The sequence below is a fragment of the Pezoporus flaviventris genome, unplaced genomic scaffold, assembly GCF_033815535.1.
Source record: "Pezoporus flaviventris isolate CSIRO_AGI_PZ_B2104156 unplaced genomic scaffold, CSIRO_AGI_Pfla_v1 ptg000055l, whole genome shotgun sequence".
Lineage (NCBI taxonomy): Eukaryota > Metazoa > Chordata > Aves > Psittaciformes > Psittacidae > Pezoporus > Pezoporus flaviventris.
This window is the reverse complement of record NW_026892603.1, coordinates 2,614,102-2,636,432: the sequence shown is the minus strand read 5'-3', so window position 1 is coordinate 2,636,432 and position 22,331 is coordinate 2,614,102. Positions and strand designations below refer to the sequence as shown.

At 35.7% G+C, this 22,331-nt stretch overlaps 1 protein-coding gene across 1 annotated transcript in view; it reads left to right on the top strand.

The window, feature by feature from the left end:
• The window catches only part of AHR (aryl hydrocarbon receptor), a 59,292-nt gene extending 37,456 nt beyond the window's left edge, over nt 1-21,836 (top strand). The window contains exons 3-11 of the mRNA XM_061469218.1: nt 439-554; nt 3,553-3,642; nt 5,397-5,520; nt 8,828-8,958; nt 9,806-10,008; nt 11,072-11,181; nt 12,621-12,762; nt 13,576-14,848; nt 18,729-21,836. Coding sequence (XP_061325202.1) covers nt 439-554; nt 3,553-3,642; nt 5,397-5,520; nt 8,828-8,958; nt 9,806-10,008; nt 11,072-11,181; nt 12,621-12,762; nt 13,576-14,848; nt 18,729-18,884 — 2,345 coding nt within the window. The 3' untranslated portion in view covers nt 18,885-21,836. The remainder of the gene's footprint in view (nt 1-438; nt 555-3,552; nt 3,643-5,396; nt 5,521-8,827; nt 8,959-9,805; nt 10,009-11,071; nt 11,182-12,620; nt 12,763-13,575; nt 14,849-18,728) is intronic.
• The last annotated feature ends 495 nt before the right edge of the window (nt 21,837-22,331 follow it).

Here is a 22,331-nt window from a genome sequence, read left to right as displayed (position 1 = left end):
TCGTTTAAACAGTTTAAAATTTAGCTATGGCAGAAAGAACTCATCCTTTTTGTTTGAAATAGATTTCGTTGTTTTCTTTAGTGTGTAGTATGCATTTAGGGTTCCTGTTTCTTTCATTCGTTTCTCTGAAGGGAGCTTTTGGTCTAGAGCAGGCTTATAGCTGAGGTATACCTCACACCGTACCATGTTGTCATACCATAGTTGAGTTGTTACCAGGTTATAGAAGGTTGTTGTATGATAACAAATCTCCTTTATTAACAGGAAAATTGGGGTTATCTCTAACAGTGAGGAAAATGTCTGAAACAAAAATCTTTTATTAGGTTGACTTTGTAAGCATTTTTAAAATACAGTTTTTCCTTACACAAAATAGCAGATCATCACCTCAATTTCTGGTGAGCTGTTCAAAGATCACTCAGCTTTTTTCTTTCTTTGTTCTAGTTGCATTAAAGTCTTCTAACTCTACCAGACCAGAGATAAATGGCATTCAGGAAAACTGTAGAGGAGCAAAACGGGGAGAAGGAATGCAGATCCTGGAAGGAGAACTCTTGCTGCAGGTATCTTTTTCATTGGATGTATTGCACACAGATTTACATAAAAATAAAATATACATTTTATTTAATGTGCCAGTTATTCACTGATGAGATTGAGAAAGTTTTATTATTGTCATATTCTTTCCTCATTTTCCTCATTTCATGCACCTAAAGGTTAATATTACACAGCTCTTGCACTTTCTCGGGTGGTAATAATGACTTTGAAGGGAGGGTGTTATGACTACATGTGCCTCTAAACTCTGAGTCATTTCTTAGACTCTTTTTCCTATGTCTTTGCATCTATTGTTAACAAAGATATAAAGAAACAGTTTTCATAAAGGTCAGATAGGTTAGTCATCTGCTGTAAATTTGGTCACTAATTGTCTAAAAAGAAATCTCTAAGAGACTTTGGGCTTGCTGAAATATCTTGCTGTCTCAGTGGTTTGAAAGAACTCATGGTTTGTAGCACCAGTTAAGGACAAATTTTAAAATGCTTTCCATAACTTCTAGTAATATGAACTGGAAAATGTTAATGAAACGTAGGTGTGTTTCTTTTTAAATCATATAGTCTGACAGTTTGCTTTAATGGTGTACAGTGTCAAAACACATGAAATATAACGTAGTATAATACTACGTTCAGGTTAAACTCAATAAATGGCTAATATAAGTATTTCAATGTTCTAATTAGTTTCATAAAATAGATTTTACTGTGACCAGCTCCATTTGAAATATGTTCATAATCTGTCTTGTACACAGGCTTCACACAGATGCATCCATCAGAAGTGGCAAACATTAGGTCAGTTGGAGCCAGTGGCTTGCCTAGAACAAAATTAATGTAACTGTTTAAAGGGTGGAAATTAAAACAGGTTCTAAGAATCCCACAAAATAGTTACTGTAAACTAACGCTACTTGAAAGTTGTTTCCTGACCAACTGAAAAACTAGGACATGTATGTAATTTTCAAACCTTAATAGAGTATGACAAGGAATTGTTACGAAGTTACTGCAGATGAAGAGCTTTCTTTTAAACACAAATGATCTAAAATGGTACAGTATATTATTTGTATTTCAGGTTTCTATTCAATGTGAAATTTAGGTTTTCATGACTTCTGAGTGGGAGTTATTAATGTTTTGTAATTGCCTTTATATTAGGAATGTTGAGACTATTTTTACAGCAGCACAAATATTATTTCCAGTGCTCCAGAATAATAAAATCACTGAGAAATTTCATGCCTTTTAAGATGATTATTTTAGAACTGCATTTTGCAAAACTGCCATCAGAACTTATCTCCCATTTATTGGTATATATGCATGGTTTAAGGAACTTCAGTAATTTGTTGTATTATATGTGTGGACAACTTGCATTTTACAGAATTTTTGGCTTATGGAAGGCGTCTGATTACAGCATTAACAATCCTGCTCCAAGATGAACTGCATACCAGGCCACTGTAAAATGTGTTTGAATTCCAGGTGCAGGAGCTGTACATAGCTTACATGAAACAGAGCAGAATAACTGATTTTAACATATGGGTCAGAATTAGATACTGTACAGCTTTCAGACTTTTTATATCAACAATTTGAGGTGAAAAGCCCTGCTGATTAGGTCAGCAGAGGACACAAGCACCTGCTGTTGCAGCATTCTGCTCCCTGGGAATTACTGGAAACTTCATCAAAACCAAGGTTTCTATGTAACTACTTAAGATTTCTTGGGTTGGCTACACTGTTTAATTTCATTTTAATTATTATTAATTTTTTTTTCTTAGTTTATACTGTATTCATGTAAATTTCACTAAACTTCCATAAGGAGTTTTTGAACTCACAATTATTTATGAGAATAGATTAAGAAACATCTACACGTTAAATAGGAGTGGTTCACATCATTTAAAGACCAGTCATTTAATCAGATATTAACTTGACTTAATTAGATTGTCTTAGTAAAAGAACAAGAAATTGTAAAACTGTATCTCTGCAAAGTATGGAAAATATGCAAAATATGGAAAAGATAAAATATGGGAAAGCAATAGTGGTTACCACAGTGTGGGGCTATGGTAGTTAATGTTTGTGAAAAAAATCATGCTGGTTTATAATAAAAAATATCTTATTACAGTAAGATAGGATATCCTTCACTTACTTTACATTTTCTGTTACAATATTTTTGCATAATAAAGAGTTTCAGAAAAATGTATTTTGAGTATGCTGACCAAATTTTACTTTAAATGTAGCTGAGGAAATTAAGTGGCTAATCTGGTCCCTCGAGACAGCCTTTTGTTAAATCTTGACTGAAATCCATAGAAGTAAATCAGCACCTTTCAGATGAGCTGCCAAGTCACAAATGTACTGTTTGCTATCACAATTGCTGTGAACCATATTGATTTGGAGTTCAGATAAATGCCCTTTGCGTGACTTTGAGTGAGGAGCCGCTTAGTCTGTTGCTTCATGAAGGGGGAAATCTCTTCAAAAACATTGTTTACTTGCAACAGTCCACTTGTGCAGAGGCTTTCTATTTTAAGTAAGCTATAAAATGTTTTCTTGGACTCTATAGGAGCTCTTGATGGCTTGATTTCCTGTCCACTTAGGCCCGTCTGCACTATGAATAGAACGGATTTGGGGAATGGGTTTGTGACATAGCTCCCATTTGTGCAGTGGGCAGCAGCAGCGTGTCCTGAAGGCTTGAGCTACACAATCCTTGTGAGCTGTGGTTGATACTAGATAAAACATGGTTGTTCTTGCTGTTGTCCCTCATCTCCTACAATCAAGGGTACTAAATAAAAGTCATCAACAGGGTTTGGCTTCTCCCTCAATTTTCCAGTTATCCATTTTTCCTTCATTAGAAGCAATTTTCTTCATTGTGCCACGTGTACTATAGGGAGATGCAATGAAGAATGCTTCTGTTTGTGCTGTTGATAATAAGTTTTCGCGTGCTTCACATTTTATTGAGAGACTAATGCGTAGGTAAGACTTACAGCCACAGCAATTATCTGGAATTTTGTCTCTGAAGCTGACATATTGGTGTTTCCTCCCCAGGCATTAAATGGTTTTGTATTAGTTGTTACGGCTGATGCTGTGGTTTTTTACGTCTCTTCTACTATCCAAGACTACTTGGGGTTCCAACAAGTAAGTTTATTTTTTCCTCTGTTTTTTAGCAGTATTTTTTTCTTAATTTCAGAAGGCACCAGTATTCACATTTAGGGTCTAATAGCTTGTGTAACAGAAGTCTGTTAGGTACTTTGTGTTGGGTTACTTTGAAACCATATTACTTTTCTATCAGTTTACATAGCTGAAATGGGACCTCAGGCCAAGCACAACAGGAATAAAGTTCCCAAAGCTGAGTTAGGCGAGACATAAAATTTTCACACTTAATTAGGCTTTACTGGAACAACTGTTTGAAATGTAATACTGTGGTGTTTACCCAGTTTATGATGCTGAGTGAGACATAATTCAATGGGAAGGTAATTATATTAATAGAAACCCTTCATACAAAATTAACTTCATATGCCCTGAGGCTTTAACTATCAACTGAGTGATTTCAGTATTTTTAGAATTTTAGTGTTCTCTTTTTCATATTTACTTTCTTTCTTTCTTTATTTATTTATTTCAAAGCAGCATTTGTTATTTACAGTTTATGATGCAGACCACGTGTCTAACTTCCTTGGGCTTGCAAGCCACGTACCAAAGTAGTAAAGACCAAGACCCAGTGGGCTCATGTTGCCTTCCTTAGGGAACTCCTGGGATTAGTTTATGTTAAGAAGATAAAAATTTAGTTATTGGGTTATATCTTTGGGTACTGGTTCATGATAGATTCAGTTGCTGTCTAAAAATAGGGAGAACTCCACGTGTTCTGCAATTTTAGCTAACTGCTAAGAGGTTGGGAATATTTATATAGAAGAAAATATTCCAAAGAAAACATTATTATTCCTGGGGTTACAGATTCTTTTGGTGTTGGGGAATGAAGAAAAATGCTCGGAAAACAAATTGGGCATAAAATTTGTATAGTAATGCCAGTAAATCAAGTGCATGTTATAGGAGTGAAGTCTTAAAGTTACAAAAATTAGCATTTCTGGCAATTTATTCTGGAAAATACTGACTCTTTTATAAAATTCATCACAGCAGAATTTGAGCTAGGCTTCTGCTTTTGCCAGCTCATCTAATTTCTTTAGATCTATGTTTTATTTTAAATACTTTCTGTTTATAGAATGGTTCGATTTTCCATCCATGCAGAAAATGAGCAGTTTAACTCCTCTGAGTTGACAGGCTTTTCTTGAATATTTTAGGTGGGCTTTTTGTCTCTAATTGCATCTTCACCATTTAGATTCACAATCCTAACTATGCAACTGGTGGTGATATGAGTACTTAATAATTACAGATTTTAATGCATCATTAAGAACTGACAAAGCTTTCACGCAAACAAAACCGATGTTTATAATCTACTTGGCTTAGTTCTGGAAGTTTTGGCTTCTTTTGTATTCCCGCAGCACCTAGAATGGGTCAGGTCCAAGTACCAGCTGGCAAGTACTTTATTTACAAGTATGTAAAGTTAAGTGATTTAAACCTTAAGCATAACAGTTCCAGGCTTGTTTAGATAAAAGCAGGTAAAGAAATACCTGACGTAATGTTATTCTTTCTAAGGTAGTATTTTTTAATTATTATTTCTTATGTTTGCAGTCATGGGTGTGACTGAATTATTTTCTGTGCTGCTAAAAATTGTTTCACAAAGCTTTGCCATGTGCATGCAAATGTATGTTTTTATCTCTGAGCAAAATGGATTTTGTTGTATCTGTAGCAGTGTTACCAGTCAGGGGATTTATATCACACATTGTCATACAAGTTTCTTATTCTCTCTTTCCCACCTTTTTCCTCTTTGTATACAGTCTGATATTATACATCAGAGTGTATTTGAATTGATTCACACAGAAGACAGACCTGAGTTTCAACGACAGCTACATTGGGCATTAAATCCTGCCCAATCTGCAGATTCTGGACCAAGCGTACAAGGTGAGAATGCACTCAACTTTTGTGTTTTCCTGTCTGATTAGTGTTTGGGTTTTTTTAATCTCTGTATGTAAAAGAAAAAAGAAATTAATTATTTTATAGTAACAAAGGAAGGAATAACATGTTTTAAACTTACTGAATTTAAGCTATGTTAAGCTAACAATAGGAATTACAATTTTTTTACACTTTAGGTAAGCACTGTGATTTATAGGACAGCACCATTAAAATACTAATTATACTTTAAATTGGAAGACTTTAATTTGGAGCATAAGTTACTGGCTTGCATGTCTGATCAGTTTGTCCTGTGGTAAACAGCAAAGCAGGTACCTGCTGTTTGTGTGGCAAACAGGGCAGTCAGAAGTGGACAGTTTCTTTTGGTGACATAATAAGCAAGGAAGTTTGATTTTTCTGTGTTCACCCTCAGTTGTATGGCTTGTCTTAAAATAGTTGTTTGAATGAGAAAGTGATTTCTCTGAAGTAATGATCTCTCTTTTTTATCTGCTACCCTTGGTTACAGATCATGGCACTAGATTTTTTACCTTAGGAAGGCCAGCAGACAGTTGGATATGACAGCTTCTTTAAGCTGCAGGCTGGTAGATCTGCTCTGTAACTAAGAATGTGCTAGCTACAGTGTTAATGTCATGGAAGGACAAGGAATGTTCTCATCTACATTTGTCAGTATTATATGCAGGCTACCACATGGACCAGCACTTCTCTTGGGAATAAGGGAAGAGAAATGAAAACTGAAATACATGAGCCTTTAAGACCAAATGGTATGCTTGTTAGAGCATCGGGTTATCACATGTTATTGGCTGATGCTTAAACGACCTGCTATAGTGAGAAACAACTAAAGAGAAACACATTTACTATCTATCAGAACAGAGATCTATAGGTACAGATAGTGATGTGTAACTTGGGAAGCATATGCCTGCCTCATGATGACAGTAAAACTGCTGAGACAACTCAACAATGCTCCATTTTGCACAACAGTTGTTTAAATATGTAGATAAAACTCTGTTACTGTAAGTTAACTTGGTTACAGGTTATTGGGTTTAATCCAGAAAAAGTCCATGTTATTTTTTAATAAATCTACGATTCATAAAGCAACTTGATTTAAAACTCTTAATAGTTTCATATTTAATATTTTAGAGTATGGAAATGCTGTGATTTGACAGAGAAATAAAACCCAGCAAGTGTTACTAACTTGACTGGCTCACAGCTCAGTAGATTTCAATCTTTCATTTAGTTGTCAACATTGTTACATTGCATCACCTGTCTACGCAGTCCAGTTGAAAACATGCTATGCAACTAGTTAATATTACAGCTTGGTAGAGCAAGCAGCTGCTGGCATTCAGAAATGAGGCTAATATGTGCTGGCTTACTGTGTGCTTTAGAGTGAAACAGTGTTCTATAGCACTTAAGCAAGTGCGTATTAATTTACAAAAGGTTGCATTTGAAAAGTATGATGCCAAGTCAACTTGGCATCAGATTTGACTGAATAACAGGAAGTGGTGAGCAGGATTACAAACAGTTGTTTATTTTGTACCTTGTGTTCCCAACTGACTAAAAGCTGCTAATTATTTTAGGGCCTCAAGTAATACAAAATGTTTGGATGTTGAGGATTTTTAAACTAAGTTCAGATTTATAACAAAGGATAATGCTATGATCATAAGGATCTTCTCCATTCCTGCTACTTTAATCAATTTCTTTTTTAATATGTTCAGCTAGCATTATGTAGATATTTATAGATATAATTGGACTCAGGCTTAAGCACAGATTCCAGCCTGAGTCTGGGAACTAATTCTGCTTCAGTTAGCCCAGACTGGTTGTTTCTCACTCAATGCCCTGGGGTATGCCCCTAGACCACTGGTTTCCTCAGCTGTTACTGTGACACTCCTCCTGGACTCTCCTCCCAGTCCTGTTATATTCACAGAGAAGTCTGCAGAATTGTGTTTTTTTCAGTCCCAAATACCTGCTTCAGGGCCTCAGGTCTGGATTATCTTCTAAAGTTTGCTTGCTATACCACCATGTATGATCTTGAGCTCATAGAGAAAGAAAAGGACTTAATGCACAGCATCATCTGCCCATCACTTCATGGAGTTGATGAGATACTGTGTGAGCTTCATGAGGGATGTGAGTTCTGCTCCCTGCAGTGTTGACTGGTAGTTTTGCTCCAGGGACTGGAGATGCTCTGCAAGACACTTTACCATCTTACAGTGTCACTTCTCCAAGATCTTGGCAGCAATACCTCTCTGTCTCTTGTCTGCCTGGGAAAGTGCAGCAGTATGCCCTTCACAGATGTAGGAGGTTTGGGCTTGAAGCACATTCCCTCCTGTTTTGAGTTCTGTTCACCTCTTCTCACGAGCCACAGACGGTGTTGCTTTTTCCATCTGTTCACTCTTTGGAGCTGCCAGTTTTCCTCAGGAAGCTGACAGATGCTTCAGGGAACCCAGATAAGGTACTTGCATTCAAATTCCAGCTCTGTAATTACCAAAAGGATTAACACTGAGTTGCTCCTATGGCAGAAAAGCTGAAGGGCATGCCCACCAATTTTTATTTAATTTTCTGTATGAATTTCTGGGGAATGACCAGTTTGTGCATTTTTCATATAGATATATATATTAAAAACAAGATCACTTTGCTAAATTTGCTGTGAGTAGCCATGCTCTGGTATCACTGTTATCTCTGTAGTAGGTATGATATGTAGTCTTGTGCAGAACATATGTATTCTATCAGAAGTTTATTGATTTACCTTCTGTTTTTACTTTATATTCCAAATGTTTAAGTCTGTTTCTAAATGCTACTTAGCAACAGAAGCTTGTCCTGAAGTGGCAGAAGAATATCATATTGGTATCCTAGTTGTCAGTCGTGGGTTTGAGTCTCTTTTTTTCTTATAGTTGCTATGCCTTTTGCAGATCATGCAGTTGCAGAAATGTTGGTGTGCTCTTTATTGAGAACTCTGCTCTCTGCAATTGCTGTAGAGTCTAGACTGTTGACAAAGATAATAAAATAAATAAAAAAACAAAACTCGAAACCCCCCACGACAAAAAAAAAAAAAAATTAAAAAAAACCCAAACAAAACTAAACACATGCAGTTTTCAAATACTGTAACACATACTCCCATCAGAAGAACTGGTACTTAACCTGGTGTTATAATCAGTATAGGCTCTGAGGATGTTTCCAGTTTGCATTGTTCTTGCTCAGGTCATGACCTAATGCTTTGTTTATGAGACAGAAGATGATTTGTTATAGATAGCCTTCAGTAGGTGTTCTTCTAAAAATAATCCTTATAAACAATCCTTTCCTGTAGGAGATAATGGCTTTTCACAGCCAGCAACCTATTATAACCCAGACCAACTTCCTCCAGAGAATTCTTCCTTTATGGAAAGGAATTTCATCTGCAGGTTACGATGCCTCCTGGATAATTCATCTGGGTTCCTGGTGAGTATGGAGTTCTGTAAAATATTCTGCGTATGCTTGCAAGTTGGAAATCTTCACTATGTTTACAGTAAGTACAGCAACTTGCTTTATTTGTTGAGTCTTCATAGCTATCCCAGCTGCTTGAACCACTATGTTTGAGTTAGTGACACTAAGTTTGTCCCCTTCAACATGTTGCAACCAGGTGGAAGTTCTCTCATTTCTCATGGCTCAGTTTATTCAATGAAAAATGAATAAGGGTCTGCTTTTGTAAAGTACTGTGTGATTTGCGGATAAAGAAGCATTACAAAAATTATTTTCTGTTGAGTATCTTGAGATGCAGTAAGTCATGATAACTAACAGAGCCATAGTTTTCACTTAGTTGAGAAACTCTGTACTTGCTCTTTCTAAGACTTTTTTTTTTTCTGTTTGTCAGTGTTGGGGATGTTAAAAGAAATGTGGCTTTATCATATTCTAGGTGACTTCTTACAAATAGAGTTGTTTATGTAGGATTTTGCAGTTGTACATGTTTGCATACTTCATACTAATGACTGACAAATGCCAGATAAATAATTTCATGTTAATGGTGTGCATGTATAATGCCATGTTTACCAGAATATTAGAAAATCCAGTTTTTACTAACTTTCTGTTAGTTCTTTTTCCAGTGAGTTTATTAGTAGATCTCAAAGTGATATGCTCAGGGCTATAACTACAGTGTTCTGTATTGTAGCTAGCATTTGTGTATGTGATGGTACAAAGCTTGAATCAGATGGGTCTAAAAAAAGGTAAATATATATATTGCATCATAAGAGAAATATTTTATTCTTAAGTATCTCCAACATATAACAGTTACTTTTTTCCTTATCCTAAGGCTATGAATTTTCAAGGACGGTTAAAGTTTCTCCATGGACAAAACAAGAAAGGGAAAGATGGTGCTTCTCTGTCTCCTCAGCTCGCTCTGTTTGCAGTAGCTACTCCCCTGCAGCCACCATCTATCCTTGAGATACGAACCAAAAACTTCATCTTCAGAACTAAACACAAACTGGATTTCACACCTACTGGCTGTGATGCAAAGTAGGTGCAAATTATTCTGCCTAACACTCTGATAATTTGCTTACCAGATAGGTTTCATCTATGTATTTGAAATGTAAAGCTGGCTACTGATGACTGTTTTGGAACTGTAGGATTTTTGTCTTTGTCAGTGTACTTCCTTGAAAGGGCATATTGCCTTTTGAATCAATCATTACAAACCAAACAAACAGCCCCCTTCCCCCCCCCCCCAAAAAAAAAAAACCAAACCCCCCCACATAAACCTAACTATTTCTCCTTCAACTCAAATAGATGTAAAATACAATTAAGATGTTATTTACTTCAAAATAAATTAAGTCCTTTTTTTGTACTGTGGCTTTACCCATTTCCAAGTCATTCTTTTCCCTGTGTAAATACTGGGAATGCTATTGCGTTACCAGATCAACATAACATAACTAACTATGCATTAACATGGCAAGAAGCCCATTGAGGTGCTTCTTTCTTAAAAAAAAAAAAGCCTCTTGTCTCCTTCCTTCTCTTCTCCCTCCATTATTGACTGACAGTGCTTTCAGGTTTCTGACTCATTTTCAGTGGAATCACATATGGATTTCCATGCCTACTTATGGGATAACGTAGTCAAATTACTTGGTATTATGTCTGTTGATAAACCAAAATGTTCTATGGGTTCTATAAACTGATACAAGTAAAAGTTAACAAAATGTTAACACAGGCTTTTCTTTCTTCTGTTTGATTTTTTTTCCATTATGTTTCACTTGAAACCTTCAATTTTTGTCACATTTTACACTTTTGCATATATTATTTCCCACCCCTTTTTCCTATTTTTCCTCCCTCTATCTTTTTTTTTTAATGATAATTTTGCGAGCCCGTTCCTAGTCACTGGAGGCATCCTGGGGAACTAGTAAAAATTTTTGTTTGTTGACTGTATTTTTCCTTTTAGAACCATCATGCTTCTGCATGCAATTGGTATTGCAACAAAATGTAGTTAGCACTTGCATATGAAATGTTCTAGCCATAATTAACTTGCCTGACTTTAATTCTGTGAGTTGGTTCATCAGCAGTGTTGCAGTTTTTTGTTTTTACCTTCCAGAGGAAAGATTGTCCTGGGATACACTGAAGCAGAGCTATGTATGAGAGGAACAGGATACCAGTTTATCCATGCAGCTGATATGCTTTATTGTGCTGAAAATCATGTCCGAAGTAAGCTTCATTCCCTAAGAAAAGCTGAAAAATTAAAGCATATATTATATTCGTACTGAAAAAAATACTATGAAGTTATTAACAAAAAGAACACTGTTCATGTGATCTTTTCCTCCCTATAAAAGCTTACACTGGATGAATTAATATTTAGTATCTAGACCCCTTTAGGTTACATATTTCAGTTTCTGTCATATCTTGCTTTTCTCACTTCCTTCTCTGCTTGGTCCAGCTTCTGCTGTTTCAACAACTTCCTTTGGGCAAAGGGACTGTTTCAGAGAGAACTTTCCTGTTAGGAAGTTAAATAAAGTATTCTGATATCCGTGTAAGATTTTTAACACAAATTAACCTGTGATTTAGTATGCTAGTGTCTTTTGGGTTTTGATTCTTGATTTGGTTTAAGTAGCAGCTTAAGGAGAGAAGTATAATGTTTTAAGCTAAGGAAATAAGCATCAGTTATTTGATATGTAACTACTGAATGGACTTCTTTTTTTACATTTTTGTTAGCTGTAACATACTTGTCTTTGGAAGTTACAGAAACATCTTCTGGATATTTTGGTGGCTGCTTCTTTTCTACTGACTCCTCTTAAAAAGCTGCTTTTTCTTTTTAACCTTTCAGTAGCTTAGTTCTCAACCTATATTAAGCATGTTTTCTCTTCAGGTATAGCTCAGTCCCTTTTGTCTATCAATAATTTTGTTTTTTAAGTAAGGAATAAAGATTTCCAGAATAGAATGGGTTGAAATTCTGTTTTTTAATTACTGTTTAAAACTTTGTCTTAAAACTGTTTTTTTGGTTTGCATTTCTCATGCTAAGATAAAATGAAGTCATATAGCAAAGATTATTTGAAGATTCTTAAACTTTTCTCATCTTATTTTTTATTCACATTTTCTGTCTATGAATGCAGTGTTTTCAGCAATGTAGAACAAAAAAATGTAGTGTTTTTATCAAGCATTGCCAGTGAAGTAATAGTGGGAATGACAACAGATTTTGAAGTAGCTCTCCATTAACCAGTCAAAATGTGAAAGAATTGGATTCAGAGCAAATGTGGGTTTTGATTTCTTAAGTAATAATCACTTTTCAGATGTAAAAGAGACTTGAGCTCTTGTCATTTACATGTTCTAGTATTTATTAATTTCTGTTACTGCAGAAATAATGGATGAAGCTCAGTACAGGATGTTGCCCCTTACAGTTGCCAGTCTGTAGGGGATCTCTGACAATTGCCTGCAGTTTGACTGTTATCTTACCAGTAAATTAAAGTAGGCATCTTAAAGTGATCAGTTATCCTGTTTCACTAAGAATAATTAGTGCTGTAGAGAAATGGCTGATTGAGGACATGAGATTTGTAAAATTGATGTACAAATGGGAGTACTTTCATGACATACCAGATTTTCTTGGTTTTGTTCACTGGACAGTAAAAAGTATGCTTACTCTTTGATTCTAGTGATGAAGACAGGTGAGAGTGGAATGACTGTATTTAGGCTTCTAACCAAAGAAAATCGATGGGCCTGGGTGCAGGCAAATGCACGTCTTGTCTACAAGAATGGAAGACCGGATTACATCATTTCTACCCAAAGACCTCTTACGTAAGTCATCATTATATGAAGCAGTATACTTCAAAAACTGAAAACTTTTGAGCTTTTTTTATATTCAGAAATGAATTATTTATGTTTAAATAAACCCCCTTTAAAACCTGAACTCCAAAAAGAAAGCCTCTTTCAATTTGCTAACAAACAAATATTGAATTATTGAAAATAATTGTTAGTTCAGTACTTTGTGTGGCATAGTCCTTTATGTGTAAAACTTTAGACATTTTTATTTCATATGAAGAATGAGAGCAGGGATACAAGCACCATGTTACTCATTACAGCCCTATTTTTAATACAGTATCCACATTAATGAAAACTAAGCAGTCCAACTGCAGTTGTATAGAAAAAACAGCAGATAATGTAAATTAAGTCCTTTATGGTGCTGAAGTAAATTCTACATATTATGGAATTCAGCATGATTATACAGGTTAAATAATTTTTGTTAAGGAGTCTGTAAAATGGAGAGATACTTCAGTATTGAAGTATTCATTTACTTGATATGCCAAGAAAAGCAAAGTGTGAAGCAAAGCCCGCTTATTTTCATTTCAGCTCATAATGCACAGAAAATGGTGTATGCTATCTAGATTTAATTACAAATGTAATATGTAAATATGGTATTACAGTCATAAGCTCCTTATTTCATAATCTGCCTCTTGGTTTAACTCAGCCAAGTTGAGCTAGAATAGCTAGGAATTTGAAAAATGCCTACAAATATAGTTTTTTTTTTTTAACATTAATTCCAGGGGACAAGAAGACTACAATAACTGCTTAGTACTGCAGTATTATGCTATATATATGATTTATTTTCAGAGATGAAGAAGGGGCAGAGCATCTACGGAAGCGTAACATGAAATTGCCCTTCATGTTTGCCACTGGTGAGGCTGTGTTATATGAGGTATCTTTTCCTATGTTGAGCCTTACGGATCCTTCTCAGCCGAAGAATAAAAGCACAACAGGGAAAGGAGCCAAAGCAACGCTACAAAATGATTCTGTGGATCCAAACTCACTGCTAGGTGCCATGTTAAGGCAAGATGAATCTGTGTATCTCTGCCCTCCAGCATCACATAAACTTTCCATTGAGCAGAACTTCTTTGCAGACAGCAGAGATGAACTGAGTAGTGGTGTTAGCAGCAGCTGGATAGATAATCTTCTACCTGCTGGAAATGACAATATTCTCAAGCGGGAGATAATGGAGTGTTCCCAGGACAGTACTGTGCCTCTCCCTGAAGACAGTGCAGCACTCTTTCAGGATAACAAAACCAGTGATTTGTACAACATCATGAAAAATCTGGGTATCGACTTCGAAGATCTAAAGTGTATTCAGCAGGATGAGGAGTTTTTTAAAACAGAAATATCTGATGTGGATGATATTGGGGATATTAACATAACTGATGAAATCCTGACTTATGTTCAGGATTCCTTAAATAAGTCTGACTTCTTATACTCAGGCTGTAACCAGCAGCAGTCGTTGGTCCAGAATGAAGGTTGCTTGGTACAGCCAGGGTTAGATCCACATCAATTTCATCAGCACCAGAAACAGCTCATGGAGCAGCAACAGCAGCAGCAGCAGCAGCAACAACTCTGTCAAAAGATGAAACATATGCAAGTCAATGGGATGTTCACAAATTGGAGCTCTGGCACTAGCATGTCTCATAGCTGCTCGCAGCAGCAGCCCCAGCAATACGAATTCCCTGGCATGCATACAACTACATCTGAGTTCTCTTACAAATCAGAAGTAAACACTTCCCCGTATGCGTGTAGGCAAGAGTTTATCCCTTACAAGCAACCCACAGCAATGATGCCACAGCTTTCTAATTTTTCTCAAATGGATTTCCCTTTAGCAGGTTTTGACGGATCGACCTATTCTGCTTCTTCCAACTTGGAGGATTTTCTCAGTTGCTTGCACCAAGTTCCCGAAAATCATGAATGCGGGATGAACTCTGAATCTGTTACACTAACTCCTCAAACATGCTACGCAGGCGCTGTTTCTATGTACCAGTGCACGCAAGAAGCACAGCCCAGCTGCGTGGATCAAATGCAATATGATCCTATGATGACATGTCAACAAACATTGTTGAATAAGGTAAGGTGAGCAGCATTGCTCCAGTGCTTGCATTGGTTTTATAGTTGTGGGTGGCTACCAGGACGCCGTTTCCTATAGTTGTGTGTCACTGATTTTGATGGGTTAGCAGTGTGGGGAATGTCCTTTCTTTATTTGTTCTTTAGATTGAAGAGAGTTGTATTTGGTCAGTTTGTTATGTACAGGTATCCATAGCTCTGTAGCTCTCTTTGCAGTATTAAAACAAGAGTGAGCAAACTAGTCTGTTGTACCTACCAGTAATTTTCCCATAGGAGCAAAGGAAAAGCAGATGAGTTGAAAGTTTAGGATTTGCTTATATATCTTTTTTGAGAGGAGTGTCATGGTGTCAGAAGTACTGTCTGGCACATTTGTTTTCATGAAATATGTTGTAAAGATCCAGAAAGATAACTTTTTAAAAAAACCCTAATGTTCTCTAGCTTCTCAGATTCTTCAGTGCTTTTAGGATTACTTAAAATACCAGATTGTAATGTCACATAAATAACATGAAATATTATGCACTATTGCATTTCTACACACAATAAGTGAAAGTCGGCTTGTTCCCCAGGCTGCTAAATTATCTGCTGCGGACAAAATAGGAGGAAAAAAATTATATTCAAGTAGGTAAGTTAGACCTTTTTCACTCTATGCTGAGGAGAATGCACAGTAAAAGCTGTAGAAGCAGCACCTGGCTGTAGCATAGACTACAGCATTAAGCACAGTTCTTCATAGGTAAAATTAACTTAGAAATTAAATAAAATAAAAATCAATTACTAAGGCAGTTCCTGAACAACCTTTGAAGTAATTTAAATTTTACCATTTCTTTCAGTTAATGCTCAAGTACAAGGCTATAGTTATTGTATTTTTTTTTTTTTTACCTCAGGGAGTTGAGGTTCTAAAGTACTGATCCTACAAATGCTTATGCACATGCTTAAGCATTTACGGAATTAAAGTATTAATTGCCATTTAACCTACAGAAGACAGAGGTGAGGAATGCAAGTAGAACATACCCATTTTTTTGATATGCTTAATACAAGTACGAAACATACCCTTTTCTAAAACTGCTTCAGTAGTGGAAAATAACATGATTGCAGAATTGTAGAAATCTAGCTAAAATATAGGATAGTTCAGCGAGATGATCAGCTGCTGCCTGGGTACCCAAGAGCTGAAGAGCATGAAGCTATTGGCAAGCTGCAGTGGACAAGTTTGCTCAGTGCCTGGCTGTATGTTGCCAAGCCGGTGTTGCCTGGTCGACATTACTAGCCCTTCCGTGTTTGGTTGCTGCAAAGCGGTTCCTTGGGTCATCCAAGTTCATCTGTAAAATAGTATAGAATTGTTCTGTTCACAAGCGCTATACTGGTGCGATGCACAAGTTTTGAACAGCCAGTGAAAAAGCAGTTCCGCTTCTTTCTTTTTGATGGTTGGTTTCAATTAAATTTATTTTGTAGATTATTTTGTTGTTATGTTGCATTATTCTTTTTCTTAACTGTCTTGCTTTTTCTTCTCACTTGTCTGCATAAATTTTACTAATGACTAAGCACCTCTGAATGCAGGAAATGAATATGTCTGTTACTTCCTATTTACTACAATACTGTGCTTCAGTACTAATACTGTGTTTAGCTTGTTTGTCATTAAAAAAAAAAATGAGCAAAGGCTGCTTTGTGGAATGTTATCTCTAAGTTGTTCAGAGGCAAATTCAGCCCCTCTTGCTATGGTATACCTATGCTGCATGAATCTGGATAGCATTCATAAGCAGAATGCTAGTGCAGAACTGATGCACATTAGCTCCTGTTTACCTCTGAGGAGAACTGCTGAACATTTGTCCAAATGAGCTTAAAAAAGGAGCATGTGTCTTGATGAGACAAGGAAGGATTATTCCCCCAACCCCTTTTGTAAAAGAGTGATCGTAGCTAACCAATACCTCTCTCCAAGTGTTTATGTGTCCAAAAATTATGTATGCCAACTGGGGATGGTTTCGGGCAGGAAGACACTGCTTGTTCCTAAACCAAATAGCATGGACTTTAGCAGCCTACACTGCTGTATACTGTTCACATGCAAAAACCCAACACCTCTTGTATCAGACTACTCAGTTTCCACCTCCAGTCCTGTCTGCAAATTAACATTTTTGTAGATTGATGGCAAAGTAAGGCTTTATATAAACCAAATATGTTGAGAAGTGTTTTAATGTAGAAACAGTTTTTATCTAGAAATGTCATTGGTCCAGAGAAAGATAACCCTATATTTGTATATGCTTATATTACAGAGATTGTATTTAGTCTTGTATCAGAGTTAAGAACTTTCAAATATGTGAACCAATGGGAACTAGTAAGTCTGAAGTATTGCTGCTGCACTTGAAGTAATCTTGTAAATCGGTGGCAAATAATATACATTTGTTTGTTGTAAATAGGGAGGATGTATCACTACTTACGATAATAAACTTAAGGTTTGATTTTTTTGCTAATCGGTAACTCAAGTTAGGATGTGACTAAGCAGATAGGATACTACTGTCTGAGCCTGTGTTCGCACAGTCAAACCAAAGTAGGGCAGTCTTTGTGGCTGGATTTAGCACAATGACATCTCTATCAGCAGTTGGAGTCTGGAGAGAGGGCAGACGTTGTTATGCAAGCCACAATCGCTATCCTTTTCTCAGCCGCCTTACTCTCATCAATTTCAATGTGAAAAGACTAGAGGATTAGAAAGCCAGAAGGGTCTGTTGTAGTCATCTGCCTTGACCTTCTGCCTACCTTGTTATTATGTTAGGATCATAGCCAATGTAGTCTAAAAACACTTTCAGTGGTGAAGGGCAGAATGGCCTTATATAATGTTATAACTTGTTTAAGGTCAGCATTCCTGTATTAATCAGGAGAAACATTGCTAAGTACTGGATTCTGTGTTGAGAACTCTTAGAAATTTTAATGAGCATGCTCATCTTATTAATGAAGTATATTGGAATAATCTGCTTCTGTCAGAAGTAATCCTAGCTTATGTTATTGTAGCCATCTTTAAAAGTATGGCAACTTTGATTAAAAACATAATTCATATGGCTATAGTCTTGTTGTTAAAAACCTAGAAGAACTGGTCACACTAAATTTAATGTTTGTGTAGAAGGTAAAAAAAGAAGTTTCCAATACCCAGCATATATTGATAGATGAATGAATGATTCTATAATATATATTTTTAAGGCCAGGCCTTGAATGAATGAATACCTAGGGTCTAAGCTACTCCTGAAGAGGTGTTGGAAATGCTTAAAATACTTTGCTGTATTTTCTTTGCATGACTGACTAGAGTATTTTGTAGATAAAGTGACTTTTCCATAGCATGACAGGAAACATTACATCAGATCATTAAAATAATCCTGTGAACAATTATGTCAAGGCTGATGAAAGCCAGTCATTGCTCTTACTTGTCAATACGTAGACCGTTTATCAGAAAAGCCCACCCTGTAATAGCTCAGCCTGTAGATTGGATGCAGTACATTTCAGCTTACCCATAGAACTGCATGCACATTCCTGGAAGAGCTGTAAAGTCTGGATCCCATTGCAGACATGAAAATATGTAAGTAGGTTGCTTTTAAAATATAACAGCTGGATGTGGAAATTAGGAGTGCTCGGACTGTGCTTTCTACAACACTTTAAATGATGATAGCAATGTTTCTTTACTTAGCCAGACAAAGGACTCTCATTGACTGCAACATGGGATTCAGACCCTACTTTAATGCAAATTAACTTCTCCTAATTCATCATTTAAAAAAAAAAAAAGAGTTTAAAAGCTATCCATTGTATTTTAAGATTATTTCATTGAATCCGTGTCTTTGGGAGGATTTATAAAAAACTAAAATAAATTGGTTTCCCATTCTAACCACTTATATTCTCTCTTTTCCCACCAGTTCCAGAACGGTTTCAATGGAGGAAATGTAAATGAAGCATATCCCTCTCAGTTAGATGTGATCAGTAACACACAGACTGCCACACATCTTCAGCCTCTTCATCATCCAACAGAACCCAGACCCTTCTCAGATTTGGCATCTAGTGGATTTATGTGATTCAGTTCTAGAGCTCCATCTGTGATTTTGTCTGGGCGTCAGGCTGCTCTGAGGAAAGGCTTGATAAATCTCTTTGAGCATCGGGCTTTAACAGCTAAATTACATTTGAGAATACGAGGTTGGTTGCACTATTTACTGGTGGATATGTAATCCAAGACCTGGCTTTTTAGAGTGACGGGAGGAATTAAAACTTCTAATTAAAAGTACGCATGTGCTGTTTTCCATCAGATTGACTGTATCATTGCAGTATGGATTACGTATGTGTTACAGACTATGTCATGCTATACAACATAAGATAAGGCAAATGGTTTTGTTGTTTAGAAAATAATTGGGCACTTTACAAATAGCATCAATGGCACAAGAAAGATGATTTCACACATGGATTATTTCCAGACTTTATTTTTTAAAAACTATTAAAAAGCTCTGAATTAATGAGAATCAAAAGCACTTAATTTTAATGCATACTAAGCTCTTTAATCACTTCTTTTATATTTAAATCCTTTTGTTTTAACTCTCAATTTCTAGCACTTTAATAGAAGGCTTAATACAAGAATATGATATGCAACTTCAGGTTTTCTATGAAACAGAGCCCCTTGCATTCCTCCTTTTCTTGTCAACCTTAAGTGCCTCACAGTTTAGCTACCTTGTTTCTGATGGGAGCTTATTTTAGTAAAACTCACTGTTATGTGTTATCCATATTATGTGAACTTTTGTCTGACATTTACAGTGCTACTGGCTTTATCTTTTTTTTTCTCTTTTTCCCCTAAAGAGAATTTGCTGAGATAATGACTAAATTCTTTATCTGTGGACTTGTTATGCTATTATCAAGAGTCATTACTGTTCTGAATTTAGTTCAGGTAAAGAGTTTATTCTATACTGCTTTTCTGCTTTCTTCAGGTAATACAGGGTATATTAAAAAAGCAAACTTTGCTGAGGGGGAGGAGCAGATCCTCAGGATTAGTTTTAGATTATTAATGCTGAAAAACATGTGCCTTATCTTGTGTTAAAATGCTCATAATGTTCTTTAGAAATAATACAAGGCTGCTCTATGCAAATATTTTCATTAAAATGGATATTGAAAAGGTTTGCATTTTAAATAAGGGGGAAAGGAGTCTCAATAGCGATTGGTATTGACATTTACTTTGACTGCAGTTTTCAATGTTGGTAGTGGGGAGAGGGTCAGGTTTGGTTTCAACTTTATCCCTAGCAAATTGCACTGCAAATTACAGAGAGGTTAGTCTTTTTATGTATATTGATCCATTTGAAAAGCTTTGTGCAAAATATGAAATTGGGAAAAGAAAAAAAGTCATTAGAGAAATTCTCCTTGTAATAGGCTTTATTTTTCAGGAAGTAAACCCATATCTACAAAAACATTGAGTTTTTATCTGAAAGGATTGTTAGAATTACAGACACCAATGTTTGGTGCAAAATAATAATTACATGAAAAATACAGAAATGTGTATATGTTCAAAATATTTCATACTCTTGTGTGTTGTATAGGTCATATATAATAAAACGTCTTTGTAAAATATTTTAAAGCAGTTAATTTTAAAGTGTTACATCATTATATGTTTTATTACATTTGTTATATATAATATAAAATGGCAATTTAGCCAGTTTAAAACGGGAAAAAAAAACAACCAACCCTAATTGGCTCCCTCCTGATAGTTGTTAATATAGTTTAAATAAAGGACAATCACTTAAAATTGGAATCCTTTTGTAGCTGAAACATACTTGCTTTAAAGAAAAGCATATTCTCTTCCATTCTGTGTGATACCATATGCTAGGCCAAACCTCTAATTCAGTTATAGCTTTTCAGATGAATAACTTCAGCAGTTCTTTTAAGTGAAATTACCATATATGAAAGGGACATTAAGGAAGCAATTACTGTTCAGGAAAAGCCCATAAAGACATTGTGGGTTGTATTACAAGGTTGCTTTTTTTTTTGTTTGTTTAACGTTTCGGATTCTTTTTTCAGCACAAGACATCAGTAACGGATCTAAATAATGTAATTTGAATTAATTTGAGTTTCTGTCCTTTGTTTTTAATTGGAGGTCTTTTTTTACGCCAAATCTGAAACGTCTTCCATATCTAGTTAGTGTAGTGTGTTTGTGTTTGAACTTGAAAATTAGGAAAATACTGTAAAACCAGAAGGTTAAAAGGGATAATGTGTTTTACATCTTACAAACCAGTATGTATCCTGTTTATGAATTTAGTTAAACCAAATACCTGTTGTCCTATCACTAAGTGCCAAGGGTGCAGTGCTGCAACTGTGCTGCCCTACTTACTGTAAACAAATTAGTTGTTTATATGCATATCAGCGTATTTTGTGCATTATCTTATGCGTACAGCGTTGACTGTATTAGTGCACTCTTGATCTGCACCAAACTGTACCTACAGTGCACAGGTGTTTCTGAATTGGATCTCTGTTAGCCTTTCAGGTCTGTTACAAGTAAGATTATAACCCAGTGTTAGTCAGTATTACTGTCCATTTTTGTACAAGTTTCCTTAGCTTGTTTTTCTTTCCAGTTCTTGTCTCTCCTTTGCTATGCCTGCACATACCATGCAGTACACCTCTTGCATTAAATGGTTTTGTAGTGCTCTTGCTCATCTCCACTAAAGTTTGTAATGCATAATATATGGTAATAAAATAATCACTTGAATGTAGCTGAAATGTATGTTCTTTTACTGCAAAGATGTTTGATTTCAGCAGTATACAAAAAAGTATGTTATCATACAGTTACTGGTATCTCTTAAGAGCTTGTCGTCTGATAGTTTACAAAACTATTGTTATTTACATCACTGTGGACTTTGCACTTCTCTGAATATTAGATGCAAATACAATGTATATAATTTAGAGTGATGAACAAGTGTGTATTTGTCCATGGAATTAGTATTTTATACTTGCATGAAAATGAGTTTATAAATAAACTTTGTAAATAGTAAGCCACAGTTAGCAGTTGGAAGGCTTCTATATTCATTGCTTAATGACACAGTTGAAAAGTACTGAGGCAGGAATAGATTTCTGCATATATGCTGCTAAAAAGAAGTATTTTCCCTTTTGAGATTTGTAGCTGGGCAGGTTTGTAGCTGGCTGTTCGTAACCTATTAATTGTTTATTGCTACTTCATAAATGGTATTTTTAACTTAAGAAAACATTATTTTAGTTTATTTCTAATTATTGTTACTACTGTTTCCTGGGTGCTATATTGGCTTCGCATGATAATCTTTTAAAATCAGTTGTAGTGCTGTATCAAATGTTTCACTGTAATTGCCTATGCAGTTTACCAACCTTACAGTAGTTCTTTGGTTTAGCAACATGATAGACAAGAATTTAATTGTATTCAACCATGCTGTTACCTTGTAATGTATTCAGACACGTGTCTTAGCCAGAGCCTGTACTAGGTCTTCTTGTTTATTCTTCTTGCATAGTGCAAAAAGATAAGC